General features: G+C 41.2%; 1 protein-coding gene across 35 annotated transcripts in view; it reads right to left on the bottom strand.

Moving 5' to 3' along the window:
• The window catches only part of C2CD5 (C2 calcium dependent domain containing 5), a 96,396-nt gene that overhangs the window by 10,014 nt on the left and 67,942 nt on the right, over positions 1–18,440 (bottom strand). For all 35 annotated transcript variants that reach the window (XM_035128233.3, XM_088676994.1, XM_035128239.3 and 32 more), the window contains 6 exons: positions 17,147–17,210; positions 9,964–10,025; positions 8,197–8,295; positions 7,204–7,293; positions 4,931–5,018; positions 3,760–3,846 (listed from right to left, as the gene is read on the bottom strand). In XM_035128233.3, coding sequence (XP_034984124.2) covers positions 3,760–3,846; positions 4,931–5,018; positions 7,204–7,293; positions 8,197–8,295; positions 9,964–10,025; positions 17,147–17,210 — 490 coding nt within the window. The remainder of the gene's footprint in view (positions 1–3,759; positions 3,847–4,930; positions 5,019–7,203; positions 7,294–8,196; positions 8,296–9,963; positions 10,026–17,146; positions 17,211–18,440) is intronic.

The raw sequence follows: 18,440 nt of genomic DNA, 5'->3' as shown, positions 1-18,440 counted from the left end.
AAAGACTGACACTAAGGGAGCTACCGTGTTTCTCCGAAAATAAGCCATGCCCCGAAAATATGCCATACTCTGAAAATAAGCCATAGTGATAGGCAGTTTAACCTTGTAGGTTAACCTTGTAGGTTAAACTGTACCATACTTAATATAAAAAAGACATCCCCTGAAAATAAGCCACCGTGGGTTTTTTTTTTTTTAAGAAAAATAAATATAAGACGCTGTCTTATTTTTGGAGAAACCTTGCTGACTGATGATTGTGCACATATGATGTATGTGCTTATAAACACAAATTTGTCATATAAACACTTTGCATTTTTAAGGATACATTTAAAATTGTGTATGAAACAGTGCTAGGTGTGGGGCTTTGAAGGAAGCTAGGAAATACCCTAGGACAAAAATGTGATGGGGAGGGGCCATACTAAACACACATCAAGTGTTATTGGATTATAGATTTCCTAGACAGACATGCCTACTTAGCTAGTGTCAACAGACCACAGCAATACTTGCTGTGTGCATGCAACTCTAGAGAAAAGTCATGTGTGTATCTGTGTGAAAAGTCAAGGTGAAAAAAGAATTTTCTGTTGTCCCAGTTTTTACTTCCTGGGGTTGGGTTTTTTTCTTTTCTTGTAATGTGCAACAATAAGAATGCAACAATGTGAATAAAGGAATGTCTGCATTTTTATGAAGATGTGTTGCCTGTGTCTATGTGTACGTTTAAAGACTACATGCCTGCAGTTGTGAATCAATCTCACTTGCCAGATTAATTGGAATGCAATGCTTCCTGCTTCCTGAAAAGTGGTAACAAATTCAGGCTGAAGCCTTCATGAACCCACAATGTACATAGTACAACTTCAACAGCATTACTCAGGTTAAGGTATCTCTGTTTTAGAGACACAGGGCCTGTTCACATGCTACTTTTTCCCAAGAGTATAGCAGAATTATGCACACTAGCCTTCTTCCCTGCATACTTTACTACATGCAGAACATAATGCTTTAACTAGGCGACAACATGCTTATTTGTTTGCAGAAGCTCCCTGATCCTTTTGTAATGATGCAAGTTTGTCTCAAAGCTGTTGGGAGAAAGCAGGGAGGGCAGCAGGCTGTTAAGTCAAAACGCGGGGGGGGGGGGGACAGGACCTAAGTATTATGGTAACGCAAAACAATATTCCAAGACTTTATGGAAGGCAGGCAGGCAATTGTCCAAGCTGTATTTTCTTTATAGAAATTTAAAAAAACAGAATTATATTTGTAAGCTGAATATACCCCTTTAGCACCATTACATTAACACTGCACTCTGTGGGTGTTTAGTGAGACTGTAATAAATGTGTGGTTTGTTGATCCATTGTTTTGCCTGAAGTGCAAATGAAATTAATAATTAAGTTCTCACAGGAGCTCAAGTAAATTATGAATCATAAATCAACTACAGATCTTTCCAAAAGAAAGAATTCCCTTTAGAGAATGGGAGGCATTGACACGAACCTTGATGATCTCACATAAAAGCTTGCTGCGTTTCACAGACCATCCATGGTTAATGTTAAACACACTGTTTGCTGACAAGGGAGTAGACTACCCTCTACTGGCCAGCAGTTATTTTACAAACAGGGTCTCCTACTAATCTTTGGAAAAGAATAAGCCAAATAAGTTAACAACAGTGAAACCCTGCAAGAAAGCTAAGTTTACACAATGAAAGACATGGAATTCCAGAAGCGTCTGATTTGTAGAAAGAAGAGGAGGGTGGTTTGGTAAACAGAAACTCAGCAACAGGATAGATTTGTCGAAGTATTTGTGTGGTGGATAGTGTGTTGCTCCAGAAGCTTCCTTGAGACATTAACTGTGTAAAACTGTGTAATTACCTCACCTGGCAATGACCTAGCATAATCTGTTAAAACTGACTTTAGGGATAAATTTCCAGAGGATAGCCATTTTAATCAGTTGCACAGGAGCATTGTTAGGTACTTAGAAGACTTGGGGCACCGGCTTATGACACAAATTTGCCATGTATGGTATGTACATGCAAATATAGGCTGACATTCCAGGGGGGGGGGGGAAGCAAAGTTTACCTATCAGGACTTATTCTGAGCTATGGGCTGCTTATATACATATTAAAATTAAAACAAGAGCCTATGGGAAAATTAGCATGGTGGTTGGGTGTAGTCTCCTGGGCACTGCACTTTGGAATACTCCGGGCATCTTGTGGGGTTCGGGTCTCTGGGACACTCCCTAATTACACTCCTGATGTTGTAAAAACAAAAGGAGTCTTGTTTCATAAAGCATAGTGACCATTCACAAAAGCGTGATCACATATCCTATATATTCTGCATTTATTAACTGTGGTAGAACAGGAAATCATTTTCTAGTCAAGTCCAGAAGGAGAAAATTATTTTGTTGCTTTATACCAAAGTAAGTTATCAAAGCAAGCTACAACAATAAAATCCATACAACTAAAATTCATAACAAATACAGTACTTAAAATCTGTAACAGACTAAATGTTATTATCCACAATAATTAATAAGAAAAAATACATTTTTTCACATAAAATTAACTGATTAAGTTCTCATTCAGCACTTTCCTGCTGGAGCCTCCCTTTGATGTTCATTTGTTGAACATACACCATTCAACAGGATAGAACCTCATATATCCAACAAAGTAGGCTCTTGCCACAAACATATACACCATAATAAAACTGTTCATCTTTTAAGGTATCACAAGACGCTTTGTTGATTTGGGCTGCAATTCTATGCCCACTTACCTTGAAGCAAGCCCACTGAAATTACTGGCACTTGCTTCACAGCAGACATTATACTTTTGACCTCCTTACATATGTGCTATGCTGACTTGAGTAGCAAAACACTTTCACAAGAGAGACGGGATTTCAAATTAGCTTTCCAATGTAATGCTAATATCTCTTTTCTAGGCAGTTACCTGTTTAGACCTCATCAGTCTAATGCAAAATTTGGAATATTTATTCCAGCGAGCATTACTCTGCACTTACTTATGCCAAATCACATACTTTGCCTCACCTCCCTAGTTTGGATTAATCATTTTGTGGCTCCCCACTGTGAAATCTACTACCTCTGTATTAGGATAAAGATTTAGGAGAGGCTTCCTCAAACTCGGCCCTCCAGATGTTTTGAGACTACAATTCCCATCATCCCTGACCACTGGTCCTGCTAGCTAGGGATTATGGGAGTTGTAGGCCAAAAACATCTGGAGGGCTGAGTTTGAGGAAGCCTGATTTAGGATGAGGCTGGTGGAACATTTCCTTTCCTTTGGAAAATACCTGGCACGGCGCATTGTTAGTTATATCTGCCGCTCCAAGAGAAATAATCTATAATATTTACAATTCCTAAAATCCCAAAAAGACTTGATTCAGACTCAGCAAAACCCATCACTTCAGAGCACATTTTGTAGTTAGATGAACCACCTCATACTTTTGCGAAATGCAGCTATCTCTAGACTAGAATGGCTGTTTGGCAGCAGCTCAAAGCAGCATCAGAAGAGCAGTAAAAGAAGCGCAAGTTGTTCCTGTTCATTTGCTCCCTCTTCAGCAGCAGCCACCCTGTTTTTAAAAAGAGACTGCACAGCAGACATATTAAGAACATTTTGTTTCGCCCTCCTCACATATCTGGAGGATAAAGTCTTTTTGGCAAACAAAAAACTTACATTGGGTAGCAGGGCTACTTCTAAGGTTGACAAACAAAAAAGGAGCAAGTGGATGGAACACAGGAAGATAAGCATATGGGCCTTTTTCTTTAACTAACCTTTTGCTGGCGAGAATTGCTGGGGAGCATGAGGATCAGAAGAAAGCTCCATGGTAAACTGTAGCTGTTCTTCATTGTCTGTAGAAGCTGGCCACAAAAACAACAACAGAAGAAATGCACAAAAATGTTAATTTATTTCTTCTTTACAAAATCCATATATACCTACCTACACACAAAAAACCCCACATACTTTGTTGTATCCAATGAAGTTGTCCCTTTAGTGCAATGACTTCTGCCTGCACAATGGGACTTTCTCTTCTGCTCCCCCAATCTATTCTGGGGAGAAAAGAAGATGACCTGCTGCACAGTCAGAAGTCATTGTGCTAACAGGACAACTTCGTTAGCAATCCACTGTCCTTCTAATATAAAAAGGTAAAGGGACCCCTGACCATTAGGTCCAGTCGTGACTGACTCTGGGGTTGCGTCGCTCATCTCGTGTTATTGGCCGAGGGAGCCGGCGTACAGCTTCCAGGTCATGTGGCCAGCATGACAAAGCCGCTTCTAGCAAACCAGAGCAGCACACGGAAACATTGTCTTATATAGTGGAAAGCAAAGAGATGTTCACTAATAACCAGTTCACTTAACTGATTAAGTAGTACCAGCAGCTTCTTTTTAAATATGCCCTGAAGACCTGTGTCCCTCTGGAAAAATCACCGGTTAAATTAAGAAATCATGCCTTAAGGTTACCTGCAGGTATTGCTTCAGCTGATGTTAATTCTATTCCCCAGAGGCATGAACACAGGGCACTTTAATGCAGTTTACTCTCAGACTCACACCCTGTAAGCCACTGCACACACTACAATTAAATTAATCAATCAATCTTAATCAAGGCATGAAATTAAATACATTAGAGTTTCAATCCACCCCCAGCATCTGCATGCATCATAACCATCCCAGTGTGTGTGTGAGCAGCATAAATGTATGATTGTTTCACTTGCTTGTGGTTAAAAGCAAACCTGAGAATGATAAAAGCTGCTTGACTAATGATTTTAAAGATGAAATATGTTGCAGCAACATTAGGAAAGGGTGTCTAGGCTGTAGTGCTGCACCTAATGACACCCACTTAGGCCCAATTAAATGAATGGACATCCTGAGATGACTGTGACAATGAACAATTATAGCACCCATAACAAGCAAGAGCTGACAGTTTTAAGTTCCTCAATGTGTTTACCTCTTTGTAATGTTTTTTCTGCAGGAGTGTTAGCTGCTTGCAAAGCTTGGTGTTTGTCAAATGTTATTGCAACTGCTGTAACAGTGACCTGCAAATGTAAATATAATGTTGTCAGGTTTTTATTCCTTAGACTTTATTTCAAAGTTTAAAATTAACCCCGTTTACACTTTAGGGAGATATACAGACACACATCGTGCAAACCTCACTTTGCTTTTTAACTTAACCATGGCATTTTTCTTAACTGGTGTAAATCTTCGCTCGCTGATCTCAGCTGACGGCATGCTAGCGCTGCATGTGCTGCAAGCGTGAAGGAGCCAACTGGGCTTGAAGAGGTGTTGGGAAGTGCACCCCCACTGGCCCTCACTGGGTGCCATTCCAAGCTCATTTGACCGCCTGGGGGGACAGAGACTTGCCATGAACCAGAACTTTGTGTCTGTGGACCACACCAAGTATTTAAATACTGGACATGCTACACAGAGACACATTAGTGTTGGAGGTGACTTCCCTGCTCACCCTCCCTCTGTCGCATACTCTTGCTATGGGCATCAGCTGTCACTAGTTACCATCCACATGTTTAGCTGTTTGAGGGGGATTTTTTTGCCTTCCTCATCAGTCAGGATGTTTTCTGGTGTTTTATTGCCAGAACATCTGTTGGTGGGTTAGGGGCACTCGGAAGGAACATCAGCCACCGGGGGGGCGCTAAGGAATATTGGGGACACCAATTAGGCCTTGGCCCCAGCTTAGGGGCAGGGTTGACCATCACCCATCCAGGTTTTTGGATGAGGCCTTTTGGATGATGCCAGGGGATTCCTATGAGCACTCCACAGCTGGTGGGGCTGGGGAGAGAAATATTGGGCAGCAGGCAGGCTGTCCAATTAAGTGATATTTGCCCTATGCCTTGCCAATCTTGAATCCTGTCTCTGTGTTGTTTTGCTCCTGGACTCTCATTTCAGGTGCAGTGGGTGCAAGAGAGGTTTAAAAGCAAAAACCTTTACGGAACATCATAACCTAACCACTATGGATTGGATCCAACCTAAGGTTGCAATTGACCTCGCCTTCTTTTTAGGGTTTGTGTGTACTGGACAGAGGTTTCCTCTACCAAGCCCTGCTAGTTTCCACCGATGGGGTGATATCAGTATCACTCCACTGGCAGGGAACTCTCTGTTCTGCCTGCGAAACATGCAAGTGGGCAGAAGTGCCACAGGCTGGATTGCCTGCAGCCTGCAGAAAGCCCCCAAATGGGGGAGGGGCTGTGGCAGCCTGGAATCTGCTAGATCCAAAATTAGCACCATGTGATGGCATCGGGTCTGATCACTGCACTAGCCCCATGTCTCCTACCCCCAAAATCAACAGAACCTGATGGCAGGTATGACTGTAATAGTCTGAATCTAACTCAATGATTTTCAATACAAACTATTCCATTCAGTGAGCCTATTTTGATAACTGGTAATTAGAAATAAAGATGTCTGGGACTGTGTAAAGGGAAAATGGTAGGCAAATAACTATCCAAGGCAATGGTACTTCGTATGGCTGATTTGAGATTTTATAAAACTTCTACTCTGTCTTCCTCGCAAGCTAGCCCAGGGCAGCAAACCACAAAACAGCACATTTTTTTTAAAAAAAACCAATTACAAGCATTAAAAGCATCTGAAAAAACCTTTTAAAATAGCAAAACAGTTTGTCTGCAACAGTGTAATCATAGTAAGGTTTTGTTTCTGTCAGCATTCCTCACCACAACTTTGAAAGAAAGAAATTTAATTAAACATGATTTCACCATATTCTGGGGCATGCAAATAACTGAAAAGGTTAGAATGCAGTCAAACCTCTCATTTAAATACAGCAATTGCTAAAATAGGCTCACAGCATGGCCACACATATTTTAAAAGAAAATGGCAACGAGCACTGCAATTACATGGAACCACATGAACACTTGTGTAGAGACACATTTAAATTATCAAAGTTATATAGTATGTCCAGGGCCTTGCCAAAAACAGTCACACTCTTGAGAATGTGTGTCCTACAGCACCTTGGACAGGCATCAACTGAGCAGTGAAAAGGAGCATTACAACTGTCATTCTCCAAAGTATCTTCATAAACTTTGTTTGCTAAGCAGTCCAAGCTTTTAAACTCAAAATTGTAAAACTAAATGGTTGGGAAGGAGCTTTCGGCATAACCTGTGTCTGACTTGACCAGCTTTACTTTTTCAAAGGCTGCTCCTGTCACAGATTAATGTGAAGAGATTCAAATACAAAAAGGTGAATGGACTGGCTTACCTGAATTAATTCATCCTCTGGAAGAGCAACTGTAAAATTTACATGGCACAGACAGCAAGGGATCATAGATCGAAGTTTAAAATACAGGCTCTGTTGAACACAAGAAATTAGTATATATTAAGTATGCTCTAAATTGGTGGAAGTCTGGGTTTCATTTCTTTGTAGCCCAATTCTAATTCCCTGCTTCAGCTACATCAGATGTAGAGCAGATGTTGCCATCTACCTTTAAAGTGTGTGTGAATCATTTTGAGTATGCTGTTTCTGGCATACCTGGACCCTTGCCTGTAGTGGTTTGCAAAGATATGTTGGAAAGATTCATACATTTGGAGATATATACTGCAAATATGTATGGGGGCTCAGTTTCTTACAGTGGCATTAAAATGGCATTTAAGAATCATCTGGTGGCTTTGCTAATTACTGTATAGTTGCCAACCTTTGTCACTCCATGCTGAATGTGTGGCTTTTGGTCAAACTCCAGAAATGCCCGTGCAATAAATCTTCCATCTCGGCCACAGGTGTTGTGCTACTACTGGATCTGTATGTTGTCAGTGGTTTTCAGGAATGTAATTTTGGTGAAAAGCACCCTTCATGTTTTAAAGTAGAACAAGGAACACAGCCATAAATCCCTTCACCATGTCCATGGCTCCTAGAGATAGCTAGTACACTGATACTTACTCTGGTGTCTTAACAAGAAAATAGGTGTAGACTTGCATTATCTTATGTGCCATTTAACATTTGTATATGATTTCCTGAGACCTAAAGTTGGAATGGACCAAGTAGCCATCTAGTACAACCCTTTGCTACGGGGCTGTGCCCACCAACTCATCAGCATTGTCCCATTCAGTATTAGGTTATGCAATCCACTCCAGAGTTTGCCACAAGCAGAAAAGTAGGCACTGAGACGTGCCAGAAAAGTAATTCTAGATACCATTGGCAAAAAAACTTAATAGTTCAAACACATACAGTACATAGTTCCAGCAGCCATTCATTTACCTTGAGCAGATTCTCACAGAGATCATTAAAGGTCTTGTTGAGTGTTTGGTTTGTTAGGGTAACATTATTAAGTCTGGAGACTCTCACTGATGTGAACATCTAAAGCAGAAACAACAAATTAAACGAGTTGCTGTTTAAATATAATTTTATTACAGACCATATAAGTAACTAAGGATGAGAGAGGTGATGATGTTTTTGTTGTTGTTTTTAAATCCAGGATGACTTAACACAGATAGAACTTGTCTGTTCCATTTTACAGTACAACTAAGAGCCATGAACCTGTGTGGGTATGTGCAAGTAAATTCTATATGTCCTATATATTTAAATAATGGAGGGTGTGTGGATTTGTACCAGGGAAGGGAAAGATTAGGAACATAGTTTAGAGTTTAACTTTTAGGTTTGGTTTCAAATTTCTGTGAGCTGAAGGTACAGGGGAGTAGTGGAGAAACCCACTAGCATTTTTCCGCAAAAAATTCACATGGTGCTACAAAACATCTTGATGAGCACTTCTGTGGAATAGTAGCTCATTTGCTTGATGGCGTTAAAATTGTCCTCGATGGGATTACACTCATACCCACACCAGGTTTACAGCTTGAAGACACTCCTAGGTCTGTCACAGCAGACACAAGTTACATCAGTGGCACATAATGTGTTTCACCAGTTTAGGCTGGTGTAGTAACTGGGACCTCTACTAGATAGCCAGTCATCCATGCCCTGGTAATGCCCCAATTAGACTACTGTAACCTGGTAGATGAGGGTGGGGACATGTTGCATTTCCACACAGCTCAGAAACTGAAAACTGCACAGAGCACAGTTGGTAGGGCACTAACTGAGACTGGTCATCGGGAACAAAACCTCAGTAATATTGAATATTGGTTCCTGGTGCATTTCAGAGTGCAATTCAAATTGCTAGCACTTAGCTATAATGCCCTATACTGTTTGAGACCCAGGTAAATGGAACAATAATTACTCCCATAGCAACTTGCCTGTGTACTAATCTTATCAGCGCTCTTGTTTGGATGCCTCCACCTGAGGTGAAGTGGCTAGCAACCAAGGAGAAGAAGGCGCATTTAGATGTGGTGCCTGGGAGGCTTGCAGGGAATGCAAACTATTTTATTTGGGGCACCAAAAACTTTTCCTCCTCAAAAAATTTAAAAACAGTATTTCCTGCTTTGTGTGGCTTTCCCCCCACTGCAATTTATGTTTTGATCTTATCTTGTATTTATTATTATTATTATTATTATTATTATTATTATTATTATTATTATTTGCATCTTTGTAACGTGCCTTGTAAACCTTTGTTGAAAAGAGATATTCAGGTCCATTCATTCATTTGTTAAGGCGGGTTTCACAGCAGTTCTCATGCTTCAGCTTGATCACAGTTTGCAGAAGCCAAACAATCTCTTTAGCCATCCCCAACCGGTTGCCCTCCATTTGTTGGTGAAGGCTGATAGGAGTTGTAGTCCAAAACATTAGGAGGGCAGCAGGATGAGGAATGGGACTCTAGTGGAAGGTGTAAAAATGGCCCTTCTCTGAGTAGAAGGGCACCTTTAGATGCAATCCATTGTGCCACCACTGGGCTATAATTTTTGGTAAAGAACTGATGGTATGGGGGATCTTGCTCCTATAATTTTTTTACATGGATAACTATTCTTATGAATGCTAAACACTGTGTTAGACACAAATCATTATTTAGGTCTGAGATTATACATTTCACTATGAAAGAAAAGGCATTTAATTTTTATTTTTGCATGCTTTTTTCTTTACCTGTATATCAGAAGTCCAGTTATTTATACCAGGCATAATTTCTGTGTTGCAGCTATAAAATCCTGCCAAATCACATAAAAGGTATTATTTTTAATATCAGAGAACATTATTATGGTGCTGTGTAACATGATCAGCTTTCAAGTTTTGTGTAGTTTCACAGCTAGATTTTCAATTAGAGCAGTAATATATCAGAAAAATACAATACAGAAATATTCTGCACAAATATACATACATATCCGTTTATTGTGAGCCTGCACAAATATGTGTGCTAATCCTTAGAAAAAGTAAGAGTACAGAAAGTTTTTAAAATGCAATCTCAGGGCTGGTTCAGCTGTAGGTCAGTACGGAGACTCAGAGCTGAGCACTAAAACTGATTCTTTATTCAAGGAAACAGAATAAAAACAAGAAAATCCTACGCGAGAGTAGCCCCACTGAGGAAGTTTCAAGAACCGATTATCTGGGCCTCCCACTTCCCCCTAAGTCTCCTCCCCATCCAGCTGTTTCCCCTGCAGTCCTAAACTCTGCTGGGGAGGGGGCCACTACAACCTCTGGGCTTGTCATTCTGCTACATGCAAAAATTTCCAAGTGCTTGACGACAATGGGGGAGGGGAGTTGCATACAGTAGGACCAGCAGGCTCCTGTGAATCTGCTGCAGCCTCAGCCCCCACCTCTCCTTCAGCTGTCTGTCCTACACCTGCCATTTTCTGCCTCTTCTTCCTCTCTCTCACTCAAACCTGTTGCTTGTTCAGCATTCAACCATTCTGCCTCCACCCCTTCATCCTCTGCAGGGCCGTCTTAAGCAAATCCGGCGCCATGGTGCAAAGATCCCTCCGGCGCCCCCCCCCCCCATTTCCCAGAGTTGTAAACCTTTCCCCAAGCCTCTGTGGGGTTCGCTCTCCTCCCGCGGAGGCTTGGGAAGGAAGCTGCATGCCAGCCAGCCACATAATTGACGGTGCACAGCTGGTGGGCATGCAGGGAAAGGGGAGGCCACTGGCAAAGCCACACAGCTCCCCCACTCACTGGGGTGCCCCTGAGAGGTCAGCGCCCTGGCGCCATGCGCCAGTAAGCCCAATAGGAAAGACGGCTCTGATCCTCTATTCCCTGGGTTTGGAGCCTTCCTCTTCTGAGGCTTCCCTAGAGGGTTCTCTGGCTGCAGCCTCCCACCATTCCTAATTGTCCAGCCAGTCCCTGACATCCTACTTGTGAAAGTGGCCAGGATTACATATTTTAAGCAACCATGTAGGAAAACAGTAAAAATATGATATGAGCCAGAGATCCCCAACTGGAGAAAGGCCATGATTCAGTGGCACAGGATTTGCTTTTCAAGCAGAAGCTTCCATGATCAATCCCCAGCATCTCTTGGTAGGGCTATGGAGAACTCCTGCCTGAAATCCTGCTGCCAGTTAGTGTCAACCATACTGAGCTAGATGGGCCAATGGTCAAACTCAATATAAGGTGGTTTCTTTGAAAGTACTTGCAGTCAAGGTATTTTTTTAAAAAATAACTGCAAAATCCAATCAGTTGTTCAGTCTAGGTGACTGAAGACAGACTGAATAAGAAGAGATAAAATTTTGATATTTTTCAACCTTCTTGTTCTCATAATTGTAGAGAAAATCATCAAAATACACTTTGTAAAGTGTTCATGAGAAATAAATCCCACTAGCACTACTACAGTGGGTGACAAATTCCACCAGGGGGCACTCCTAGAGCCACAAATGCTCTCAAGTCCATTATGGAATGCAGTAAGAGAAATACTGTAGATCTATTCTAGCCTGTATATGAGAAACTGACTACCAAAAATACTGGAAGGGTTTAAAGGAAGAAAGACGATATGGGAGGGAGGACTAAAAAATGATGTATCAAAAGTGTCAAGCGGCTAGTAGATTGTGGACAACTTGGAAGTTGAGAAATGAAAACAAATGGGCACTAAAATGTAGCAATTATTATGGATGTTGTTGGTAGACTCACTAGCCCAACCTGAATGAAGTGTGATTCTGCATAATTTATTACTTACAAAATTTGTATTGAATATTTTGACATGACAGCCCTCAATGTGGTTTATAAACAGTCAATATAAAACTAAGTAACTAAAAGATAATATAAAGACAATATCCAAAATGTTTTTCACATATTTTGCATTTGTCTCTGCTATTCTCAAAGGCTGTGAAGTGGTGGGAAGGACAAAATCTTGCTATTATACAGTTGTGATGCACTGAGAAAATCATGAAACCGATACTAATGAAAGAACACAGCATTTCAGCACCACTGTACCCTTTTTAGTTGTTTAACTTTGAAACCTTTTCTGTCCACTGACCTAAAAGACAGTTCACAGACAGCAGTTTATTCAAGTACAAGTTAACGGCATCTGTGTTATTGGACTTGCAGGTCCTCAGACAGTGCAAAGTACAAGTGTGTTTTCAAATTCTGGAGGTTAAGCAGTTTCAAGAGATAAGAGAGTGGGGTGGGGGAATGACCATGATTGTGGAAGAACGCCAGAAAAGCCCAAATGGATCACATCAAATATTCATCAACTGTAGGAAGTATCCTGTTACTAACATCAGCCAATCAAATGCCTCTGGGAAGCCCACAAAATCAAAACAACAGCCTCTTCAATTGTTGCTCCCCACCAACTAATACTGAGACCCTAGCTTAGTGAGCTACCTCATACTGTCTATACACAACCACTGGGCAGAGATGAGAATGGGGTAATCTATATTGGCTCCTAGGACTGGCAAGCAGTATGGATCCCTTAGACAGGCCAAGTAGAAAATACTGTTCCACTGACCAGGCCAAGAGGAGGAAAGCAAGATCATAGTAATATTAAATAACAGGAGCCTGGCCTTCTAGTTTTGTCAGCAAGGTTTCTGCATCCTAAACCTCAGGGTCAAACTCAGTCACTCCCAGTTCCAGCAACAGAACTAAAGGACCCTCCACTGGATAAAGCACAGTCCAGCTCTGGATGCAAGTATGGCTGTCCCAATCTCAGGCTAGTCAGCATTGTTTGTAATGGTATGCAAGACTACTCTATGACTTACTGAGGGCCATATCCACACACACCAACCTTTTGTGACCAAGACCACCCCCAAAATATAGCGTTTTTAAATAAAGAAAATGGTCCTCCATGCCAAAAGGTTTTTATTACCCTCAAGACAGTCCATTCCCCTGCACTTCATTTTTTACTGACGGCTCTCATGAATCCCTTTCTGTGACCCTATAATGCCAAAAGGTTTTTGTGAGCCCCTGAAAGACTGCCTGAGAATTTGTCCTTTTAAACAAATGCAATTATATGATCCATAATGAATGATTTAAAATTGTGTAAAACAGCTGCTGGGAATGCCTTTTGGAAAGCAAGCCTTGAGAACTGCAGCTATTACCACAGCCACTTTTAGATGCAGTCCCAGAGAGTTCACCAGGGGTCAGCATGGCCCTTGGCCTGAAAAGGGTTGGCCACCTGTGAACAAGAATATATACAATTTCTATGAACACAACAGATTTAATAACTAATTGCTCAACAATAATAGGATGGATTCTTAACCAGCAGAACCTTGAATCAATGCTAGGATCCCCTTAATCTGAGCATGTTTAATCACCCTTCAGCAGGTAGTATGAAGGCTTTCATCCTTGGGAAACGTCAGGGTTTCTAATTTGTTGTGCCAGCACAAAAAAAGGAAAGTCATCTCTTTTTCATTTTATAAATCCTAAAGAGTTGTAAGGCGAGTAAAGTGAGCTAATCCAGGGACCAATCACATAAAGACCTACATTGAAAAGATTGGTCACATTAGTAGCATTTGGAGGACAGACCTTCAGGGTCACGCTGCAAAGCATGGCAGAAAAGAGTCAACCCTCAACTTGTTCTAATCTGTCTCTGTGGACATGTGAACCTCATCAGGGTACAGCCATTATAAGCAACCCCATATTGAAGGAACAAACACCCACACAACGGCTACTGAAATGCACACAGCTTATTGGTAGACTGTATTACAGCATCGATCATTCCTTCAACAAATTAGTTGAAAACACACTCATAGAGCTGGGCCGGACTCAAGTAGTTCTTTAAGGATTGTGCAAGTTTGGTCTTTCAGCCTTTATCTCAGCCAGTTCCAGAAGAGATAGCATTACAGAGATACTGTAAATGAATCCACCCTGTTTTAGACAAATATTTAACAAGAATCCAAGGTTATCAATCCTGTGGAGTTAGATGAGGAAAACAGGCTTAAAACCAATATTGAAGTATTGAGGCTTCCGGTTGACCACGCCATCTTGCTCAGACGGGGGTCCGCACAGCGGAGCGGACCTCGGCGCTTCAGAGGTGGAGGGAATCGTTCCAGCGAAGCGAAACCTCCTTAAAAGCCCCAAATCGAGCTTTTTGGGGACAGATTTTGCCTGGCGGCGCCAAAAGCGGGCTCTCTCCTCCCCGGATCGGCTTTGTTTAAGCCCCCGAGAGCGAGGAGGTGAACCGCGGCGGACAGGCTGACATTGCTGCTCTGAGAGTGCGAAGCTGCGAGTCTGGGAAGTGGAGGTGGCCAATTCTTCAAAGAACATTCAGCAAATGAATAGACTGTGAGTAATTTGGATTCTTTGGAATGTAAATTAAGGCAACAATTTGGACCTGGGAGAGAGGGGAAAAGAGGAAGCCACCCCCCCCCTACGGTAACATAAGAGACAGTAAACAGAAACCCGAAGCCGTAAACAGAAGATTTCAACTTAAAAGGATTCCTCAAAGGCATCAAAGAGAATCTCCCCTAAATGCAGGGTAAAAGGGGAGAGAGACTGTGGTTGTGATTGCCCTGCAGAAAGAAGTTAAGACTAAGAAAGACCTTTCTGTTCCTCGGGAGCCGGCAGCCCAGACAATCCAGTGAGTTGATCAGGATTTATAGTTAAATTCTATTTCTATCTTTATCTCTGGACTTTTTGGAAATTCTTTTTTGGTTTATATACTTTTGAAATGTGAGTTCGAACTTTATTTTTAAGAATGCAGCCAGCTTGTTAAAATGGAGTCGAGAAAATAGACTGCGATTATATTCCACCCCATGTGACAAGTTTTGACCTTGACAGGACTGAACTATGTCAACAAAAAGGTACCCGCCTGAGTTTCAGCGGACTGTTTTGACCTTAATGTGGGAAGCAAGAATAGAACTATGTCAAGAGGAGACACAACGGCAAGTGTTACAGCAACAATTCCAGATGATGATGGCAGAATATGATTTCTTAGAAGATGAAGCTTTTGAAACTGAAGAAGACGAATGTGAGAATGACAATGATGAGGACTGTGATGACTTAACACAAAATGAAGCCCATCACGAAAAAAATGATGATTTTACTCTACAAAAAGTTGGATGGAGTGCCTCCCCTTCAAGGGGGGCACAATTGGACTTACTGGAACTCCAGAATGACCACAGGGAAGAAGGAAAAATTAAGCAGAGAAGAGAAGAAGCTCAGGGGTCTGATATGGAGGCCTGGATGGCAAAAGACTGTAAACAGGGGGTGGGGTGAAGGGAAAGTGAAGTTGTGATTGTAAGGATGGGTTAATAGGACTATAACTGGACTGCTGACTATGGAACTTGCTGGATTGGTGGGGTGGAGCCAGTACTCGGGGGGGTGTAAGGTTAGTTTGGGAATAATTATAGGTTTAAAAAGTGAATTGATTCTGGAAAAAGGTGAAAATATGGAGGCCTATAGAGGGGTAAAAATTAGGCACGGGAAGAAAAAATGGGAGTTTGATTTCTCAGTGATTGGACAATAGGCGAAAATGATAATAGTTAGTTTAAAAGTGGTACAAGATATAAAGGTGTATGTTATAAAATATGAACTATGAAACTGTTGAAGATGATAAATAAGGGAGGAAAACCGGGGAAGGGGGGAGGGTGGGGAAGCCCACAAAATATGGTTTAACAATTATGAATTTAACAATTATGATGAATTTTTTTTTGTCTTTTTTCCTTTTTGTCTTTTTTTTTCTTCTCTTTTTTCTCTTTTTCTCTTTTTGTATTTTTTTTTTTTTTTGGTATGACATTAGATGGTTGGATGGATGAACTCCTGCGTACTGCCCTGGTTCACTGGAGCTCCCTGGTGGCAGGGGGGGGCTTCGGGGGCAGGGGAGGGGGAGGAGGACAGAAACCCAATCATAAAATGGACCACTTCTGACTGTTCACCTGCGTGGGATACTTCTGTGGCAGGGGAGGACCCATGGAGGGGGGTGGGAAGAAGGTGGAAAAGGTGTATATGTATGTACCATTTTTTGTAATTTGTAAAATCAATAAAAATTATGTTTAAAAAAAAAACCAATATTGAAGTATTAATTCAGAGCATCAGACTAGGATTCTGAGTTAAAGGTAAAGGTACCCCCGACCGTTGGTCCAGTCGCGGACGACTCTGGGGTTGTGGCGCTCATCTCGCTCAATAGGCCGAGGGAGCCAGCGCTTGTCCACAGACAGCTTCCGGGTCATGTGGCCAGGATGACTAAGCTGCTTCTGGAGAACCAGAGCAGCGCACAGAAACGCTGTTTATCTTCCCGGTGGAGCAGTACTTATTTATCCACTTGCACTTTGACATGCTTTTGAACTGCTAGGTTGGCAGGAGCTGGGATCGAGCAACCGGAGCTCACCCCGTCGCGGGGATTCGAACCGGCAACCTTCCGATTGGCAAGCCCTAGGCTCTGTGGTTTAGACCACAGCGCCACCCGCATCCCTAGGATTCTGAGTTAGGAGATGCCAAAGCAGGATGGAGAAGCACTGGAATGGAATCTGGTTTTCTGTCTGTGGGTTGACAGTATATATATGAATGTAGCCATCATCTCTCAACCTCAGAAACTTCTCTAATATGGTGTGTGTGTGTGTGTGTGTGTGTGTGTGTGTGTGTGTGTGTGTGTAAAATTCTGACCTACATTATAAATTCACTGTAAATCTTACTGAGATAATATCCTCTTCAGAAGGTATGATATTATTGATATAAAGTCCAGGCTAACAAAAGTGATTCAGATATATAGCATTAAATGTCTCACACAGTTTCAGTTCACTTTAGGCAAGTAACAGTTCAACCCAAAAGTAAAGGTTCCCCACCTTTGGATGGAACATGTCCAATATACCTGATTACATGGTTCTTCACCCCATGAAGAGAGTCAGCAGTTTATTGTCGGAGAGAATTGTCTAAAGTCAACAAAATTAGAAACCAATGTTTACCATACCTGAAGGTGGAGGGACATCTGTTAATAAAGAGTGAACATCTTCCATTGCATCTGTATCATCAATCTGAAAAAAGACAGTATATAAATTATGTTGCACCCTGAAATTGGATTTATCAAGATTAATACAGCATATACTGGATGACATAGATATAGATATAGATTAGATATAGATATAGATATAGATATAGCACTAGCCAAGGCCTTTTTTGCTCCTAAAAACATGTTTGGTAACTTCAGTTAGGCTCAAAATCACCATCATGACTAAGCTTTCCCCTGGACAAACTGAGCTGGAATTTAAATGTAACATGCTCAAGAGAAAGTGTGTTTATGAACACAGCCAAAATCATTTCAACTGGTTTTTCGCTCTTTGAGACAATTCAATTGATTTGGGACTATTTTTAGATGCTAATGATTATAAAACAACTGTCCATATTTTTATTTTAAAAATTGTTTATTTCATAAAGAATAGCTGTGCCTACTTTATAAAATATTTATTCTCTGATCTGTAGTGACACAAGCTGTAGATTGGGCTGTGAGAGTGAAGGGATGCAAGCAAACAAACCTGCTAAACCAGCCCCTTCTTCAATTTCACCACTGTCACCATATTGCTACCATTTTTCCCTGGCTGCCTCCACTAAACACCACCCATATCTCTCTCCAACATTTCTTAACTGGTGCAGCCAAATCTCCATATTGGACAGAGTGGTAAGGCAGTTAGGTAAGGGGTGAATAAGGCGGCACAGACACAACCCCAAATCAAACTTAGGTTCTACTTAAGATTTTTGTGCGAGGTTAACGAATTCAGAGTTTTTAAAGATGTTCTAGCAAAACATTTTTTAAAAATAAATAAAATAAAAATAGTTTTGACTATCTATCCATAAAAGCAAAATACAATTAACAGAGGAAAAGGCATCCCCTCCCAACTTTACGGACCACTAGACAGTAGATGACCGCTCTTTCAGCTTTCATTTCCCCAAACCTGTTAGGTCCCTTAAATATTTTGTTCAATTTTCCTCTTAGCTACTAAGTTCCTTAGCTGAATCTCTGACCTTGGTCAGAAAGCAGATGCAATAATTTCACCAACCAACCAAAATACAAAATTCTGAACAGTTATATTCCTTCAATGTCACAAATAAAGCAATACTTTGGTTAATAATTATCAAAGCAATCTTATCTAGAAATGAAAAAACAGAAGAGCTCAATGAATGCTGAGAACAACAAACAACTTATACACTTAGGTCTTCATTGATCAAACAGGAACTAAAAATATTTGTTGTAGGCCACTAACCCCTTT

The sequence above is a fragment of the Zootoca vivipara genome, chromosome 9 (assembly GCF_965207765.1).
Source record: "Zootoca vivipara chromosome 9, rZooViv2.hap1.1, whole genome shotgun sequence".
Taxonomy (NCBI): domain Eukaryota; kingdom Metazoa; phylum Chordata; class Lepidosauria; order Squamata; family Lacertidae; genus Zootoca; species Zootoca vivipara.
This window is presented reverse-complemented; position numbering and strand designations above follow the sequence as displayed.